Genomic DNA, 17,685 nt, shown 5'->3' with positions numbered 1-17,685 from the left:
GTGCCTTTAAACAGCTTGGAAAATTCCAGAAAATGATGTCATGGCTTTAGAAGCTTCTGATAGGCTAATTGACATAATTTGAGTTAATTGGAGGTGTACCTGTGGATGTATTTCAAGGCCTACCTTCAAACTCTGTGCCTCTTTGTTTGACATCATGGGAAAATCAAAAGAAATCAGCTAAGACCTCAGAAAAAAATGGTAGKCRTCCACAAGTCTGCGTCATCCATGGGAGCAATTTCCAAACGCCTGAAGGTACCACGTTCATCTGTACAAACAATAGTACGCAAGTATAAACACAATGGGACCATGCAGCAGTCATTACCGCTCAGGAAGGAGACGCGTTCTGTCTCCTAGAGATGAACATACTGTGGTGCGAAAAGTACAAATCAATCCCAGAACAACAGCAAAGGACCTTGTGAAGATGCTGGAYGAAACAGGTACAAAAGTATCTATATCCACATTAAAAAGAGTCCTATATCGACATAACTTGAAAGGCCGCTCAGCAAGGAAGAAGCCACTGCTCCAAAACAGCCATAAAAAGCCAGACCACGGTTTGCAACTGCACATGGGGACAAAGATCGTACTTTTTGGAGAAATGTCCTCTGGTCTGATAAAACAAAAATAGAACTGTTTGGCCATAATGACCATCGTTATGATTGGAGGAAAAAGGGGGAGGCTTGCAAGCCAAAGAACACCATCCCAACCGTGAAGKACAAGGGTGGCAGCATCATGTTGTGGGGGTGCTTTGCTGCAGGAGGTGCTGTGGCACTTCACAATAGATTGCATCATGAGGCAGGAAAATTATGTGGATATACTGAAGCAACATCTCAAGACATCAGTCAGGAAGTTAAAGCTTGGTCGCAAAGGGATCTTCCAAATGGACAATGACCCCAACCATACTTCCAAGTTGCGGCAAAATGGCTCAAGGAAAACAAAGTCAAGGTATTGGAGTGGCCAATCCAAAGCCCTGACCTCAATCCTATAGACAATTTGAGGGCAGAACTGAAAAAGCGCGTGCGAGCAAGGAGGCCTACAAACCTGACTCAGTTACATCAGCTCTGTCAGGAGGAATGGGCCAAAATTCACCCAACTTATTGTGGGAAGCTTGTGGAAGGCTACCCAAAACGTTTGACCCAAGTTAAACAATTTAAAGGCAATGCTACCAAATACTAATTGAGTGTATGTAAACTTCTGACCCACTGGGAATGTGATGAAATAAATAAAAGCTGAAATAAATCATTCTCTCTACTATTATTCTGACATTTCACATTCTTAAAATAAAGTGGTGATCNAACTTCCGACTTCAACTGTATTTCCCTCAGATTACCCAGGCCCACAAAGAATTTGAAAACAAATCCAATTTTGATAAACTCACATATCTATTGGGTGAAATACCACAGTATGCCATCACAGCAGCAAGATTTGTGACCTGTTGCCACAAGAAAAAGGGCAACCAGTGAAGAACAAACACCATTGTAAATACAACCTATATTTATGTTTTGTACTTGAACTATTTGCACATCATTACAACACTATATAGACAATGACATTTGAAATGTCTTTATTCTTTTGGAACTTGTGTGTGTAATTTTTACTGTTCGTTTTTTTATTTCACTTTTGGTTATTATCTATTTCACTTGCTTTGGCAATGTAAACATGTTTGCCATGCCAATAAAGCCCCTTGAACTGAATTTTGAGAGAGCGAGAGAGCGTGTGCGAGATGCAGAGAGAGAGCGCGCGAGATGCAGAGAGAGAGAGCGCGCGAGATGCAGAGAGAGAGCGCGCGAGATGCAGAGAGAGAGCGCGCGAGATGCAGAGAGAGAGCGCGCGAGATGCAGAGAGAGCGCGCGCGAGATGCAGAGAGAGAGCGCGAGATGCAGAGAGAGAGCGCGAGATGCAGAGAGAGNGCGAGATGCAGAGAGAGAGCGCGAGATGCAGAGAGAGCGCGCGCGAGATGCAGAGAGAGAGCGCGAGATGCAGAGAGAGAGCGCGAGATGCAGAGCAGTGAACAGACAATGACATGCCAGACAGTGAACGTGGGCACAAAGGGAAAAAAACAACCTATATATCAGGCAACAGATTAGTCACCATCATTTTAATTAAAACATTACCTGAGGGTGCCAGTCATTGGGGCGTTTTAAGATGACAGGGTGAGTCTCCTTGTCACCCCGGCCCTTTTTAATAGCCTAATTGAAGTCATTATTTGGATTGAGCCGTGTTGGTAATTGTAAATGAGACTCTTTAAACTGGCAGTGGAGGCTGGCATGCCATGAAAGCAAGGTTAACTCGGCTCCCTGACTTCCCATGACATTTAGAGCAGAGAGAGTGAGAGCAAGCGACGCTGAGCATTTGCACCCTGGCCAAATAGCCAACCCTGCTCCACGCTCCCTCTCCATCTGAACATTCAAATCATTCCACAGTCCGAGATGAGCGGCCAGCTCTCTCTCTCTCCTCCTGTACCATGACTGATTAGACTCCAGAGCGCAAAATGGCTGGAACCCATCACCCAAGGCGAGCCTACACATTGTCGAGTGAAGGGGATATTTAACTCCCTCATCTTCAAAGAGTTTCTCTGAGATCCTGTCTGTGCATCAGGATTAAGTGCTAATCTTTGGCGATATTTTAGCTGTCAGACGCCACAGCGACAGTAGTGAGTAATTGCTCCAATTTATTTCCAGATCCGAGGGTTGTTATATATAATAATTAAGAGCGCAATTAGGCATATGCAATTAAAATCTTGGAAGTGTCCGTCTGACTTGACCCTCACACCATATTCTCTCCACTATGCTTGTCACTCCTCATGTTAATGTGATTGGCCTTTCAGCTTCACTAACTCTTTTTAACAAGATATAGCGAGCACTGACATGAGCGAGAGAGAGAGAAAGGGTAACTGTGAATGTGTATGGACAGAGAATGAAAGAGAGAAAGCGAAGGAGGAGAGATAGCCGGGAGGTAGATTTGAGTGTTCAGCGTGAACTGTGATCATCAGGATTAATATTTGAACAATGGAAAGGTTCATTAGACCAAGGTGAACAAGGGGAGAAAACAGAAGTACAGAGAGGCACCACAGGAGATCCTCACGAAAGTGTGCGKACGCAAACACACATTTAAGTGTGCTAGCTAACATTGTGTATAATAGTATTTGTATCTCAGTGGCTCTGCATTGCTAGTTGGTTAGCTTGAGCTACCTGTAGATTCATGCAGGGTATCAAAGTTATGAGTTGGGATTATGGAAGGCTGGACAATAGAATYAGTCAAAATGAACCCAAGGCTGAAAAATGGCAAAAGAACGTTGGCTAAGCTGGAACACTAGCACGAGCCCATAGCAAATGAATGGAATCAAAAGTTCGCAAAGCCTGTTTTGACTGGAGTGACGCTTACAATTCCATTTTGCCAAAATGGCACCAAAACAATGTATCCCTTTCTTTTTACCACTACCATCTGTTCTTAGGACGAAACTGAAKAATAACTTGGGTAGAAAGTAAAACATCCGCACCTCAATGGTGCCAAGTGTGCTTATGTCTGCATAATGAGGAAGTAGGGAAATAAAGTCCAGAAATAGTCAGAAGTTGACTAGCGTTTGATGACAACGGAATACACTGCCCAGCCTTACATAATTAGAAAGAGGAGATTCTCATGATTAAAAATGGTGTCCGACTAAATGGTGTCCGACTAAATTACACATMGCGAGATATTTGGCGAAATAGACAGACATACACTACCGTTCAAGTTTGGGGTCACTTAGAAATGTCCTTGCATTTGAAAGAAAATTACATTTTTTGTCCATTAAAATAACATAAAATTGGTCAGAAATACAGTGTAGACATCGTTAATGTTGTAAATGACTATTGTGGCTGGAAACGTCTGATTTTTAATGGAATATCTACATAGGCGTACAGAGGCCCATTATCAGCAACCATCACTCCTGTGTTCCAATGGCACATTGTATTACCTAATCCAAGTTTATCCTTTTAAAAAGGCTAATGTATCATTAGAAAACCCTTTTGCAGTTTTGTTGCCATGGCTGAAAACTGTTGTCCTGATTAAAGCAGCAATAAATAAAAAATGTCCTTTGGACTAGTTGAGTATCTGGAGCATCAGCATTTATGGGTTCGATTACAGGCTCAAAATCGTCAGAAACAAAGACCTTTCTTCTGAAACTCGTCAGTCTATTCTTGTTCTAAGAAATGAAGGCAGTTTCTCACATGGAATAGCGAAGAAACTGAAGATCTCGTACAATGCTGTGTACTACTCTAAACAGTTGGTGTTAAAATACACCAGCTATGCTATTTTGCACCACCAGGCTGCTGATATCATGCAGGCTGTATTTTTTGTGTTTATACTTTTTCATAACAACAATGACAAGTTTAATGTCGGACGACAATAGAATGTTCATGATGTCACTGCAACAACTGTCTACAGACATGTCGATAGATGTAGTATAAACCAGCTTTTAATCTTCAAATCTTTGGTTGTTTAATACACTACTGTACTCACTCTGTTTAGCACATGGCCTCACATGTGAATCCTTAAAGAGATGGGTGGGGCTAAGGCTTAAGAGGGTGTGAACGATGCTGAACGTGTACAAAACGCTGTGAAGTATTTGTAGTTAACCGTATCAGTAATGTTAGTTCATCATATCTGAGATGTAGCTCCGCCCACTGGTGAAGTGGAGCAGAGCATGCTGGGCGATCTCTAGCTCAGAGAAGATCAGCTCGAGAGAAGTCAAGCGAGAGAAAGCTCCAGCCACCCGTGTTAACCCACCAGTTAGCTTTCATTGTGTTAGCCAAGGCCAGTGTGCATCCTTATTACATATTTCATATCTTTCGGGTGTTTATGTCTCTGCGACAATGTCATATTTATGGTTACACTAATTAGTAGTTTCTACTGCGAGCTAGCTACTGTGAGCTGGCTAGCTCTGTTATGGTGGTTAGAGCATTGGGCCAGTAACTGAAAGGTTGCGGGATCGAATCCCCGAGCTGACAAGGTAAAAAGCTGTCATTCTGCCCCTGAGCAAGGCAGATAACCCACTGTTCCCCGAAGACGCGGATGTCGATTGGTTCAGAGGGGTTGGGTAAAATGCGGAAGACACATTTCAGTTGAAGGCATTCAGTTGTACAACTAACTAGGTATCCCCCTTTCCCCCATATAATTTTGGACATTTAACCCTGTATTTGTATAGGATAAATGTCCCCAAGTGCGTTGTTTATATGCCCTGTAATTGTATACGTGTATGGTAAATCATTATATGGGTATAACATTGCATTTCACTGTTTAGAGGTATTCAAGTTCATTGTAGCCCTGTACTGAAGATGGTKCTATGRTTTGTAGTACACYTGCGGCAGCACCCTTTTGATCTCAAATTAGTACACTTAGTCACGTTTTATTGAGCTGTATGTTATTGCCATGCATATTGTTTATAAGAGATTGTATTCTGTCATTCACCATCTTTATTTCTCTCTTTACACACACACACACACACATGTTATTGCCATGCATATTGTTTATAAGAGATTGTATTCTGTCATTCACCATCTTTATTTCTCTCTTTACACACACGCACACACACAGGTTGAAGCAAGTTGCCAGACCACTAAGTACCTTAGCAGATCCATACTCTATACACCGTGCTGTTCTGTGCCTGTGCATCTTCAGCGTTATTAAACCACCTCAATTTGAATCCTACCGGTCTGTCATCTGTGCCTTTACCAGCACATGGGAGCAAACACAAAGTAAAACCTAACCTAAAGAATATACAGTCCACCAAGTCCTCACTTACAGAATGGGTGTAGACTAGAGGTCGACCGATTAAATCGGAATGGCCGATTAATTAGGGCCGATTTCAAGTTTTCATAACAATCGGAAATCGGTCATTTTGGACGCCGATTTTGCATACATTTTTTTTTTTTTTTAACACCTTTATTTAACATTCTTAAAATCAATATACAGAAGTATATTTTTTTTAAACCTGCATATTTAGCCAAAAGAAATCCAGGTTAGCAGGCAATATTAACCAGGTGAAATTGTGTCACTTCTCTTGCGTTCATTGCACGCAGAGTCAGGGTATATGCAACAGTTTGGGCCGCCTGGCTCATTGCGAACTAATTTGCCAGAATTTTACGTAATTATGACATAACATTGAAGGTTGCAATGTAACAGGAATATTTAGACTTATGGATGCCACCCGTTAGATAAAATACGTAAATGTTTTGTTTTCGAGATGATAGTTTCCGGATTCGACCATATTAATGACCTAAGGCTCGTATTTCTGTGTGTTATTATGTTATAATTAAGTCTATGATTTGATAGAGCAGTCTGACTGAGCGATGGTGGGCACCAGCAGGCTCGTAAGCATTTATTCAAACATCACATTTGTGTGTTTTGCCAGCAGCTCTGCTGTTTATGAATTCAAGCCTATCAACTCCCGAGATTAGGCTGGTGTAACCGATGTGAAATGGCTAGCTAGTTAGCGGGGTGCACGCTAATAGCGTTTCAAACGTCACTCGCTCTGAGACTTGGAGTAGTTGTTCCCCTTGCTCTGCATGGGTAACGCTGCTTTGAGGGTGGCTGTTGTCGATGTGTTCCTGGTTCGAGCCCAGGTGGCTGCGAGGAGAGGGATGGAAGCTATACTGTTACACTGGCAATACTAAAGTGCCTATAAGAACATCCAATAGTCAAAGGTATATGAAATACAAATCGTAGATGTGTATAAGAGACAGCTAATACTAAAGTGCCTATAAGAACATCCAATAGTCAAAGGTATATGAAATACAAATCGTATAGAGAGAAATAGTCCAATAATTCCTATAATAACTACAACCTAAAACTTCTTACCTGGGAATATTGAAGACTCATGTTAAAAGGAACCACCAGCTTTCATATGTTCTCATGTTCTGAGCAAGGAACTTAAACGTTAGCTTTCTTACATGGCACATATTGCACTTTTACTTTCTTCTCCAACACTTTGTTTTTGCATTATTTAAACCAAATTGAACACATTTCATTATTTATTTGAGGCTAAATTGATTTTATTGATGTATTATATTAAGTTAAAATAAAAGTGTTAATTCAGTATTGTTGTAATTGTCATTATTACTAAAATAAAATAAAAAATAAATAAAAATCGGCATCGGCTTTTTATYGTCCTCCAATAATCGGTATCGGCGTTGAAAAATCATAATCGGTCGACCTCTAGTGTAGACAAAGAAGAACTCTCCAGTAGGTGTACCAAAACATTCAAGAGCCAAAAGCGGGGTTACAAGTTTATCAACTTTCAAAGCWATTTTTTCCCATTTTTCCGCAATTGTAGTGTATGATATACAATTTTCTAGCTCCGAGTCTATACATTTATCCAATATAAAAAACACAATTTCWAATTTTGCTACATAATACCAAATCGAGCCGGTCGGTCGCATTTCATTTTCAAATAACTTAAAGTGAAAGGTTGTAATCGGATTAAAGGGGAAAAGGCCATTTTTGAATGAGTTTAGAATTAACTTTTGTATATGACTGAAGCCTTTAGTGAGAGGTTCAATACTTTCATATTTAATCATTTCAGCCCTCCGAATTCATTATATAAATAACCRTGTTTAATATTGTCTGGCTTGCCGTTCCAAATAATGTGGAATATGTTTTGCTCATATAATTTTTAAGAACAAGTCGATCGGTGTGGGCAGGGCCATAAGTAAAAAATAGGTAAACTGGGATATGACTAAATAAAAATCAGGTCGATTTTTCCACAAAAAAAAAAAACTGGCCTTTACCTTTCCATGATAGCAAGAGCTTATCTATTTTWGCAAACTTTCTGATTAAATGTATTGTGAGAGTGTATTTCGGGATATGAATACAGAGTATGACCACTTCACCATCAGACCATTTTATTGGTAAACTACACAGTAATGTAAAAGTTTCATTTTTTAGCGATCAAATACGTAATATGGTACACTTATCATAATTTGGTTGTAACCCAGAGGTTAGACAAATTATCTATATCCTTTATGAGGTTGTGCAGGGATAGAAGTTGTGAATATAAAAGAAAACATGAATCATCCACGTAATTTGACGCCTTTGATTTTAAGCCCTGGATTTCCAGCCCCTTGATATTATTGTTGGAGCTCATTTTAATAGCCATTTGTTATGTCGATGGCCATAACAAATAGATATGCCGATAGTGGACAACATCGTTTTACTCCTCGACAGTTGAAGACWTTCTGAGAAGTATTCATTATTTACCACACAACTTTAACCCATTGTATAAATTAAAATAGTCCAGGCATTTATATATKAATTCTAGTCATACTTTATCGAATGACTTTTTCAAAATCAGCTATGAATACCAGGCCTGGTTTCCCAGATTTTTCAGTGTTCTATTGTTTCTAATACTTGTCTTCTATTATCTCTTACGTATCTTCCATTTAAAAACCTGTCTGATTAGGATGAATAATATCCGACGATAACTTTTTAATTCTATGCATTTTGCTACATTTTTTGATCATTTAAGTGTAAGGGGCCTCCAGTTCACAGGTGTCTTAGAAGCATGTGTGCGTGAGAAAGCGAGACAGCAAGAAAAAGAGAATGTGTGTAAGCAAGTGTGGTAGACATGCAGGTAGAGGACACTGACATAGGTGTGGGCCTTGGGGCAGGATTAATTMCCCCTGGCACACAGGAAGGACAGGGGATAAATTGCCCTGGCAGGCAGTGTGGTGATTGGGTGGGATAGGGAGAAGGGAGGAGTTACAGAGGGGTGTGAGCCGTGAGAGGGGGGTAGGATACGGCCGGGGGTTAATTAAACTCCGGTGAAACACTCTCATTCGTTATCTGTTCATTTAATCTGCTGCCATGTTGCCGTTTTATCACTCATCCCTATCAGGACGTCATTCGGCTGATTGGGTTGACCCGTCTTACCCCTGCACGCCTAGAGAGGGGGTAGGGACACGGCAGTCTGCCACAGAGAATAGCAGGTCAGCTCAGGTCCTCTGAGCCCACAGTCAACTCTCACATATTGTACTGAAATAAGTGTACTTCAAGCACATTTTCCAAATGACCAGGATGATGACAACGGACAGTGCCGGCCAAACTCCCAAAGAACTCCTTTCCATAACAAGCGAAACGGGTGAGCAACAACCAGCAGCACAACTCTGCMCCAAGGGTGTATACTGGCTCCATCTGCTCAAGAAGAGTCTACACAGCAGAGAACCTGCCCAATCAGATCAGCAAGCAGGGCAGGAYAACAAGTGATTACACCATATCAAAGAAAACATGGTATTTTCGACTCCATTAAGTTCCCCTCACACTGTCGACAGTGTTGTGCTTCATGATTAATCATGTGTAGAGGCAGCAGCAGCTGAATGGCCTACTGGAGGCATCAACAAGACGCCTCAGGAACTCTGGAGGTAGTGGGAGAGCCAGGAACTGTATCACATGGGTATTGATTTGGTAGTGTTGCATTGGAGTGCAGTAGTAGTAGTGTAGTAGTAGTCGTAGCAACAGACTAGTAGTGCGGTATTATGGTTGTGAAGGGTTCTGTCATTTCATTTCAAATCAAATMTTATTAGTCACATGCGCCGAATAAAACAGGTGTAGACCTTACAGTGAAATGCTTACTCACGAGCCCATAACCAACAGTGCAGTTTAAAAAATACAGATAAGAATAAGATATCAAAGTAACAAGTAATTAAAGAGCAGCAGTAAAAAAATAACATATACAGGGGTGTGCCGGTACAGAGTCAATGTGCGGGGGCACCGGTTAGTTGAGATAGTATGTACATGTAGGTAGAGTTAATTAAAGTGACTTTCTCATTTGTGCAATTTAGAAAGCATTCCAATTGCCACATTAAACTAAATTATTCAGTGTGGTAGGTAAAGCAGTGCATGAATAGCAGCAGAGGGTAGAGCTCTGATACATGTGACGGAAAGGAGACTAGTGAGAGCAGATGGTGGAGAGGAGATTGCTATTCTATTCTGGCTCTGTGGTGGTTGGCCTCTGCCACTGGTGGACATCAGCTTGGAACCAATCAGTCCTTAGCATTCTTGGACGGTCTCTTACCCCACGTCCTTCCAAACTTCCTCCCCACTCATGTTTAGGAGGGAAAGCGATGACTGTGCACTGCTGTGGACAGTCTGCCTTCCCTTTCTCCCTCCCTCTGTCCCCCTCTCTCTCCCGCTATGTCTGCTCCCCCTTTTCATGCTGAAAGAGAGCTAGTGCAGAGTGACCTTCAACCACACCCACAGGGAACCAAAGGAAAAAGGCAGAAGAGAGACAGAGAGAATGAAACTGGAAGGCATGAGACGGGAGAGAAAGAGGAGAGCTGAGAGAAAAACAAACAAATTGAACCAAGGGAATGGAAAACCTCTGGAAGCCAGTGGAGCGAGAAGCTGATTGTGACAAGAATGATGACTCTCCTTCCCCTTTCTCACACACAGACAAGATAATAAAAAGGGAGATGGTTAAATGAGAGAGCCTTTGAGTTTAGATGTGATGCTGAGAAGGTGGAGATTGATATGCATATGCATCCACTTAACGGAACACACAATGACAAGGTGAAGCAATGCATGCTCCTTGACTATCAAAATAATCTCAAACACCAAAGATCCATCCATTCCTAAACCCTTTAGGCCATAAGGCAGCCAGCTGGGACTGTTTTAAATCTACAGTGCAACAAGAAACAGGATGGTTTTGTTGTGTAACTAAAGACGGTAAGAAACAGAAGGGGTCTAATTAAAGTAGTAACATCTGCGTTTTGAGATGTGTCCATAGGCTACAGGCATCTCTCGCTCTACTTGGCTCCGTATATCTGAGTGCATTCCGTATAAATTTTATTAGGGTATGGCACTGGCAGGGCAATCAAGGCTGTAAACTACTTCCATGTAATACCAATCCATTACGCTAGTTTTCATCAAAGTGGCATAATGATGATTACCATAACCGATGGACATAACTGTGGGCACCTAAATTTATGCAGCGGTGCCCTCGGTGTGTTAAGATTTCACTTAAGGACCAATGGAATGGTCTAAAAAATATAAAAAAATAAACTCCGCCCACCCGGGGCACTGGGCGATGCAAAACGAACTCACCCAGTGAGAGAGGACGAGGCGGGGAGCCGAGAGTATGTAACCTGCCTACAAATTAACACCGCAATCATAAACTCTAGCGGCGAGTTTCCTCATGTTTCTCTCTCGTGTCCTCGAGTTTTGCTTTACTGTCGATACTTATCTGGATTTTCTGGCCGTCTATTCCTGATCATCATTCCGCCGTCTACTTCTGAGCGACTTCGACAGCTCACAGAAGACGGAGCCCGGCGAACAAGCCCGCACAGCTTCTTCCCGAATAACTGGATCTTCGGCTGCCAGACCGGAGAGCCAAGGTGTCAAATTCAATACGGACATACCAAGAGATGGAGAATTCTGCGCCCACGATGACCGTGGGATAACTGTGCAAAATGACACGTTTATCTGATGACCGAAAAAGCGGCTTGACGTTTTAAATCTTACAAACTCGAAGATGGACAATTACTTTCCCCCTATTTTATCAGTATGATAAGATCGTCATAGCAGAGTGGGAGTTTATTCAAATATTCCCGACAGACACACAGCATTATAGGACTAACACAAAGCAACCGATGTAAAGACTAATTTAGGAATCACAGGTTATCATTTTTGGCCTTTATTGTTTATCCAGGGACCGTTCGAYTTCGACTAATAGGCGACGTGGATCTCAATCAAGCCAAGAGGAGCAGCGAAGAACGCATGCTTTGGGTAACTAGCTATCCACCACTTTGAAAGAGTTGAATTATGTATGCACGTATTAATAAAGAGTGATTATGTAACAGGTGGTGCATCATTAAAATGTACCATAAATAAATGAGTGACTAGGTGTTAAGTGTGTGGCTCCAACATAATGGTAGACAAAAATCGCCCATAGAGAGGACATTTAAACAGATTTCTGTTGAAATTATAATTTTGGGGGGGGGGAATCAATTTGGGGTACATGCTCCAATACCTATCCAACCCCTACTACACATGTAATAGCTGTTCCCATAGGGGTGCAAATGCCTCATGAGACATCAGATGTTACTGCTGGATGGCAACTCAGTCACCTGGATGAGACACGATTTGCCAATACTATTCCATCCATTAGTTGGACGTTTTTTTCCCTCCAGGTTTTACCTCCATAAATGAATTTAGTTTAATTGAAGACAAATCCCTTTTTCTCTCTTAACAAGCAAGCCCCTCAGGCTTTCACATAGCTCAGTCTTGCCTAAGTTGTACATGGGGCTATCTCCCCTCCTGTTGGGTAAGATTACATTGGATGTAGTTTGTAGTAAGACAAATATCCTGGGGATGTTTTTATATGAATTATAAGTCTAGAGCAATTAATCTTCCTTTTACCTGCCTCCCAGCACACCTGGCAGACCACCAATATTAGAGAGGAAAACAGACGGGGTATGTGTGTCTCCATGTGTATAGGGGAGCTCATTTGAAAGCCACAACAGATTACCTGGGTGATMGGCGAAAACACTCCTTTCTTCACAATACACACGACACGCATAACAAACAAGAAGGAAGTCTTTTTGTCCTTGTACACATTCGGCTGAAAAATCACAAACAAAATGTTTACCTGTCCACCTTTACAGGCCCATTCCTTACACTTGCAGCGGAATAGCTTGAATCAGCCTGTCAGTTACAGTACGGCTTTCTAATGATAGGGATGATGAATTTGGTCATTATTGATGAGCAGAGTGGACACACGGCAGTCATCTGGGCCGCTCACTCAGAACAAAATCAATGTGCGTTGACAAGCCGTCACAACACAAACACAGGCTGACAGAGGAACACCAGGGTTCCAGGGTACAATTTAAGACGCATATAGAATTGCCAACAGGCGTGTTGGGAATGAGAAAGGCAAACACACTGTCTGGGGTGGCAGACTACCTTTCTCCTTCCACTGACTGCAGTTTGGGTGGTGGGGGGTGGGGGTTTGTTCAGATAAAACACCATTTTCAATTCCAATATTCTCAGTCAGCGGATTGGTACACTAGAATCCATTCAATTCCAGCACTGATAATCAGGACGCAGTGAAACAAAAAAAGCCCTGTATGATAATCAGATATTAGTGAAGCTGACATTTGTGCCCCTCTTCGTTTCCTCACCATGCCCCTAGGAGGATTAGTCGAGGTCTTTTTCTCACCCATCCATTTTTCACTCCTCTGTTCCAGATATTAAAGTGTTTAATTTCTTCTGATCCCTGGTGATGAATACATTTAAATCTATTCATACACAGAGCAGGCGTAAGATGCCATGTCTTTTTTAGCTGCCTGCGTCAACATCTTTCTGTCTGCAGCTTCCTCTTCATCACTTTTGGCTTTCATCTCATCTCCCCTCCAACTCTCTCCAAGCAGAGTTAATTTATGAACTATTACCATCATGCAGTAATACTTTATTAGGCATGTAGACAGCCAAGAGCATATCTCTTACTTTCAATCCCCACTCCCAAGTCTCTCCTGCAGACCCTTTGACAGTCCCTCTCGCTCAGTGGATGACAGGGCTCAGATGAGCGGTGCATTGAAAAGATTGATGCCTGTCGTCAGTCAGAAGCGAACATAAACACACGTTATTAGCTCTGTTCCCWTATGGCCGCGGAGCCCACAATCGTTTCGCTCGATCACACACTCAAATGTTGCCATTATGGGATATCTGAGGTGGTAATGATTTCATATTAAAATGCCAGATCTCATGGAGGGGTTMACACCCTCGGCGGTGCTAGTCAGATGGCCGACACCCCTCAGCTCTCCTGGCTCCTCAATACGATAAGGAGAGGCGTGTTCGATTTCACCGTYAAGTCTGATAATTTCACACTCCCAATCAATACTGGGGTTTTATACTGTTCACTGCTGAAATATGGCACAAAATTTGCCAATTAGAATGGCTTACACACACACACACACGTGTGCTCATGAACACACAAGCAATTACCGTCAAAAACATCTCAGAATAAATATTAATAAGAGACGTTATTAATATTCGGCCCAAATGAGAAGGCAATTTTCTGCCAATTTAAGACTGCGGCAGGCAGCAACAATGAGAATCAGACCGGCCGAGTAAACAGGAAGGGGAAAAAAAGATTTACTGCACTTTAACACAATTAATTAATAATGAATAAGTTAAGACCACCCAAGCAAAACACCCTGGAAGGAAACCTGGGTAATACTCAAGAGTTTTAGCCAAGGCGCCGGGAGGGGTTGAAACTTTCATCGCCGAAGAGACCCATTTAAATTAAAAAGCCGCAGAGGAGTGAGAACTAACACCTCTCCTCAGGATGTATGACCAGGGAAGAACAGTCTTTGACCCAAAGCTCACTGCTGAACTGGCATCAAAATMATCTTTATCCATAGCAACAAGCAAAAAAGAATAACTAGCATCACTTAAGTAGACAAGAGTCGTGAAGAAAGCTTTTGTCTATCACGCAAGTGAAATTCACTTTGGTAAATGAATGAGGTCAGAGTCTAGACGGGAACAAAACAGTTCCTCTATTTTGTATTATTTCCCTTCTCTCAGCTTTGTCATGTTTCTGTGTTCCTCTACCAGGCATGGTGCCTACGCCCCAGGTGTGCGTATCTACCCTGGTCACGGTGAGCACCATGGCAGTGGTTGACCTCTACCTGCTGGAGCAGAGCATGCTGGGAGCCCGTGGCAAGGCCGGGCCCGGCGTGTGGCCGTGCGCTGCTGTGTTGCTAGGTGACCTGGGCTTCCTGCTGGCTCTGCGTTTCGTGTCGGCGGGAGTGGTGTCTGAAGCGCCCTCGCCTCGCCGAGGCTTTGCCAACGCACTCTGGTTCCTCTTCCTGTCCCTGCTCCAGCTCAAACTCTTCTTTGTCTGCCAGAACTACCGTACGGAACGCCGACCGCCCGACCCCCTGGCCAGGAAGACGCTCACCTTGCTGCTGTCAGTCTGCCTGCCCTCCCTGTTCCTCATCCTGACTGGGGCTGACAACATGACGCCCCTGAGGAGGAAGCAGGAAGTGCGGGGGAGGCTGCTCTGGGTGGTGGTGGACCTGCTGGATGTTCTGGACTTGCAGGCCGGGCTGTGGGAAGCCCACACAGGGGCCACTGACCTGGGGGTGCCCCTGTGGGCCGAAGGCCTGGTGTTCTTCTATTGCTACGCCCTGCTGCTGCTGCTGCCCTGCGTGGCCCTCACAGAGCTGGGGGCTGCAGCCCTGCCGGGACAGAGGGGGCCCCGTAAGGAGGCCCTGTACCCCTGGCTTAGCCTGGTCACCATCAACGTGTTCACAATGGCCCTCAGGGGCACAGGCATGCTGTGGTACAGGGACCCCCGGGTCTCGACAGTGTTCCTGGGGAAGAACCTGCTGGCCCTGGCTGTGAAGCTGAGCTCTGCCTGGGAGAGGCACAAGCAAGGTGGGAGCAGGGGGACCGGGATGGGGGCCGGTGCGGGAGTAGAGTCAAGTATGGACTCCACCCTGGCAACCCAGAGCTCAGAGCAGACAGAAGTCCAAGCCCAAGCCAAAACCACCCCCAGGCCACCCTCTCGCAACCACACAATGTCCCGCTCCCACAGCCACTCCGTGTCACACGTCAGTCTGGATCCCACAGAGACCTCTCTGGGCCCTTCCTTCATCTCCCATGAACTCTAGAAGCTGTCCAGACTGAGACAGCTTAACAGCTGAAGCCGAGCTATCAGAACTCCCCAGTCAGGGAAGCATTTAGCACTGAAGAGTGAAGACCGTTGGCCTCACACAGACGAACAAACTAAAAACAACACATACACCCCATGCTCTGTGGACCAGCCAAGGCAATCACATCAGTAACTCATTCAATTAGCTCACTTTGGTTAAAGGGATGATTTATCCACCCCTGGGTCCTGCCAGCCTGTAGTATTTGGTTATCCGAGGGAGAGAGAAGGCTCAGGGCTGGGGCGYAGTGAGAGATGTACAGCGAAGAAGTGCCTCGCTTTTCAAGGAGCTACAATCCTCAGTACTGGTTCCACACAGACATGATCTGCGTCATATGGGACTCAGACATAATACCATGGTGTGAGTCAGTGTGTGTACTGTGAAAGCTCTTCCACAGCTCGTCAGCTACACCTCCAGGACAGCTTCTAAACTGTAATAAAGTGTTTCATACTCACAGGCTCGGACACTTTATTGGCCATGTGTGGGAGGGTATTGGCAGCCTGTCACCACAACATTGGAGAAGACAGGATCAGAGGCMGACCATTCACAGTTAGAGGGCCTCAGGGATATACTAGATGTCACTAACTTTCAAAACATCCACTGCATCAAAGCAAATGTGTTTACCCTTTACATATTCAGTGAAAACTTCAGCATTTCTTTGTTGAAGATACAGGCCGATGTTATGGATCGGGAGCTGCTGGGGTGAAGCCCTCCACACATCTGAGGCAGGCAGTGCAATGTGCGAAGAGAGAGTGACAGACAGCGGAACAGCTATCATTTATCACAATTAGACCAGCAGCACCAGCCTGATAGGCATGCAGTGATCCTTCAGCCAGCCGTCTGGCTGATGGTCCGGCTTTAAGGTTTCAACAGTGGAGCCTGCAGATGTGCTAAAGTTTGTGTGTGTGTGTGTGTGTGTGCTGAGCGATTAATCATCATATTTAATTTCTTTCAATTATTAAACAACAAATTGAACGACATCAGTTCAATTACTTGAATTCCATTTATTTTTTTGTGTGAGCCCAACACGCTGTTTCTCAAATCATTCACGAATGAAATCAAGTCAAGAACTATYTGGGATGCTAGGCTGAAGGGCGTTGTAGTGTTCACTAAGCAAATATTCAACTTAGTTCAGCACAGAAACGTGGTAATTAACTACAATGACCATAATCCACTGCGCCAGCTTTTTCACTCGCCAAAATCAGCCCAATGCATTTCTATGGGCTTATTTTGAAGCTAAACTTGCAACCTGCCTTCCCGCCTTTGGGACAACAACACCCCTTGTTAGGGCGGCGACATGAGCATATCACCATTATAAAACAGATCTCTGGACGGATACAATTTTACGCCTGCTACGTTAGGTTTAGATATACACAGACCGTATGAGAGAGGAATGTACACAACAAGGGACAGAGACAGTTCTGGAAAGTATTCCTCATCTACTTTGAAGAACTAGTAAAATGATTGTCAGGCACCTCTACAGCATTCTTAGGCAGGCTAGCTAAATAGGATGACTAAAGACAGTCCTGTATGAGGAGAACAACAGATGGCCTGGCTGGCTGACTACTATTGCCTGAGCAGAGATGAGATTAAAAATGAAAGGAATTAAAAAGAATAAAGCAGTCAAATAAAACAAAGTAATATAAACAACTGAAATATTMTATGTCATAGTCATTTCCTATTGAGGTCTACCTGATCAGAGACAATAGAATATTATCAATATTTTGAATGCTCACCATTTGGGGCTTTGGAAGTTCCATTAATAAGCTCTGAAATCATAGTAACGTCATTATTTCGTAACGCATTTTGTGTTTTGTTTTTTTAATGATCGAACCGAAACCGACCTCAAAAAGCACTAATCGCTCAGCACTAGTGTGAGAGAGAGAGAGGAAGTGCTGTTTTTAGGATAGGAAAGGGTCTATTCAATCTCCATCAGTGGTTCCTAATGCACTCCGCACCGCTTCTGCCTCCCTTCTAACCATTAATGCTCCTATTCACTGAA

The 17,685-nt window shown here is 43.4% G+C and overlaps 1 protein-coding gene and 1 long non-coding RNA gene across 2 annotated transcripts in view; one reads left to right on the top strand and one right to left on the bottom strand.

The window, feature by feature from the left end:
* LOC112081127 (uncharacterized) overlaps window positions 1-17,685 on the bottom strand; it is a 68,488-nt gene that overhangs the window by 25,626 nt on the left and 25,177 nt on the right. The gene's annotated exons all lie outside the window — the stretch shown is intronic.
* On the top strand, window positions 11,089-16,663 carry LOC111967458 (transmembrane protein 121-like). Its single transcript, XM_023992496.2, has 2 exons — window positions 11,089-11,754; window positions 14,584-16,663. Exon 2 carries the CDS (start codon window positions 14,586-14,588, stop codon window positions 15,642-15,644), a length of 1,059 nt encoding a protein of 352 aa, XP_023848264.1. The 5' UTR covers window positions 11,089-11,754; window positions 14,584-14,585; the 3' UTR covers window positions 15,645-16,663.

The sequence above is a fragment of the Salvelinus sp. IW2-2015 genome, linkage group LG8 (assembly GCF_002910315.2).
Source record: "Salvelinus sp. IW2-2015 linkage group LG8, ASM291031v2, whole genome shotgun sequence".
In the NCBI taxonomy this organism is placed as follows: Eukaryota; Metazoa; Chordata; class Actinopteri; order Salmoniformes; family Salmonidae; genus Salvelinus; species Salvelinus sp. IW2-2015.
Note: the sequence above shows the minus strand (reverse complement) of the source record. Positions and strands in the feature narration are given on the sequence as shown.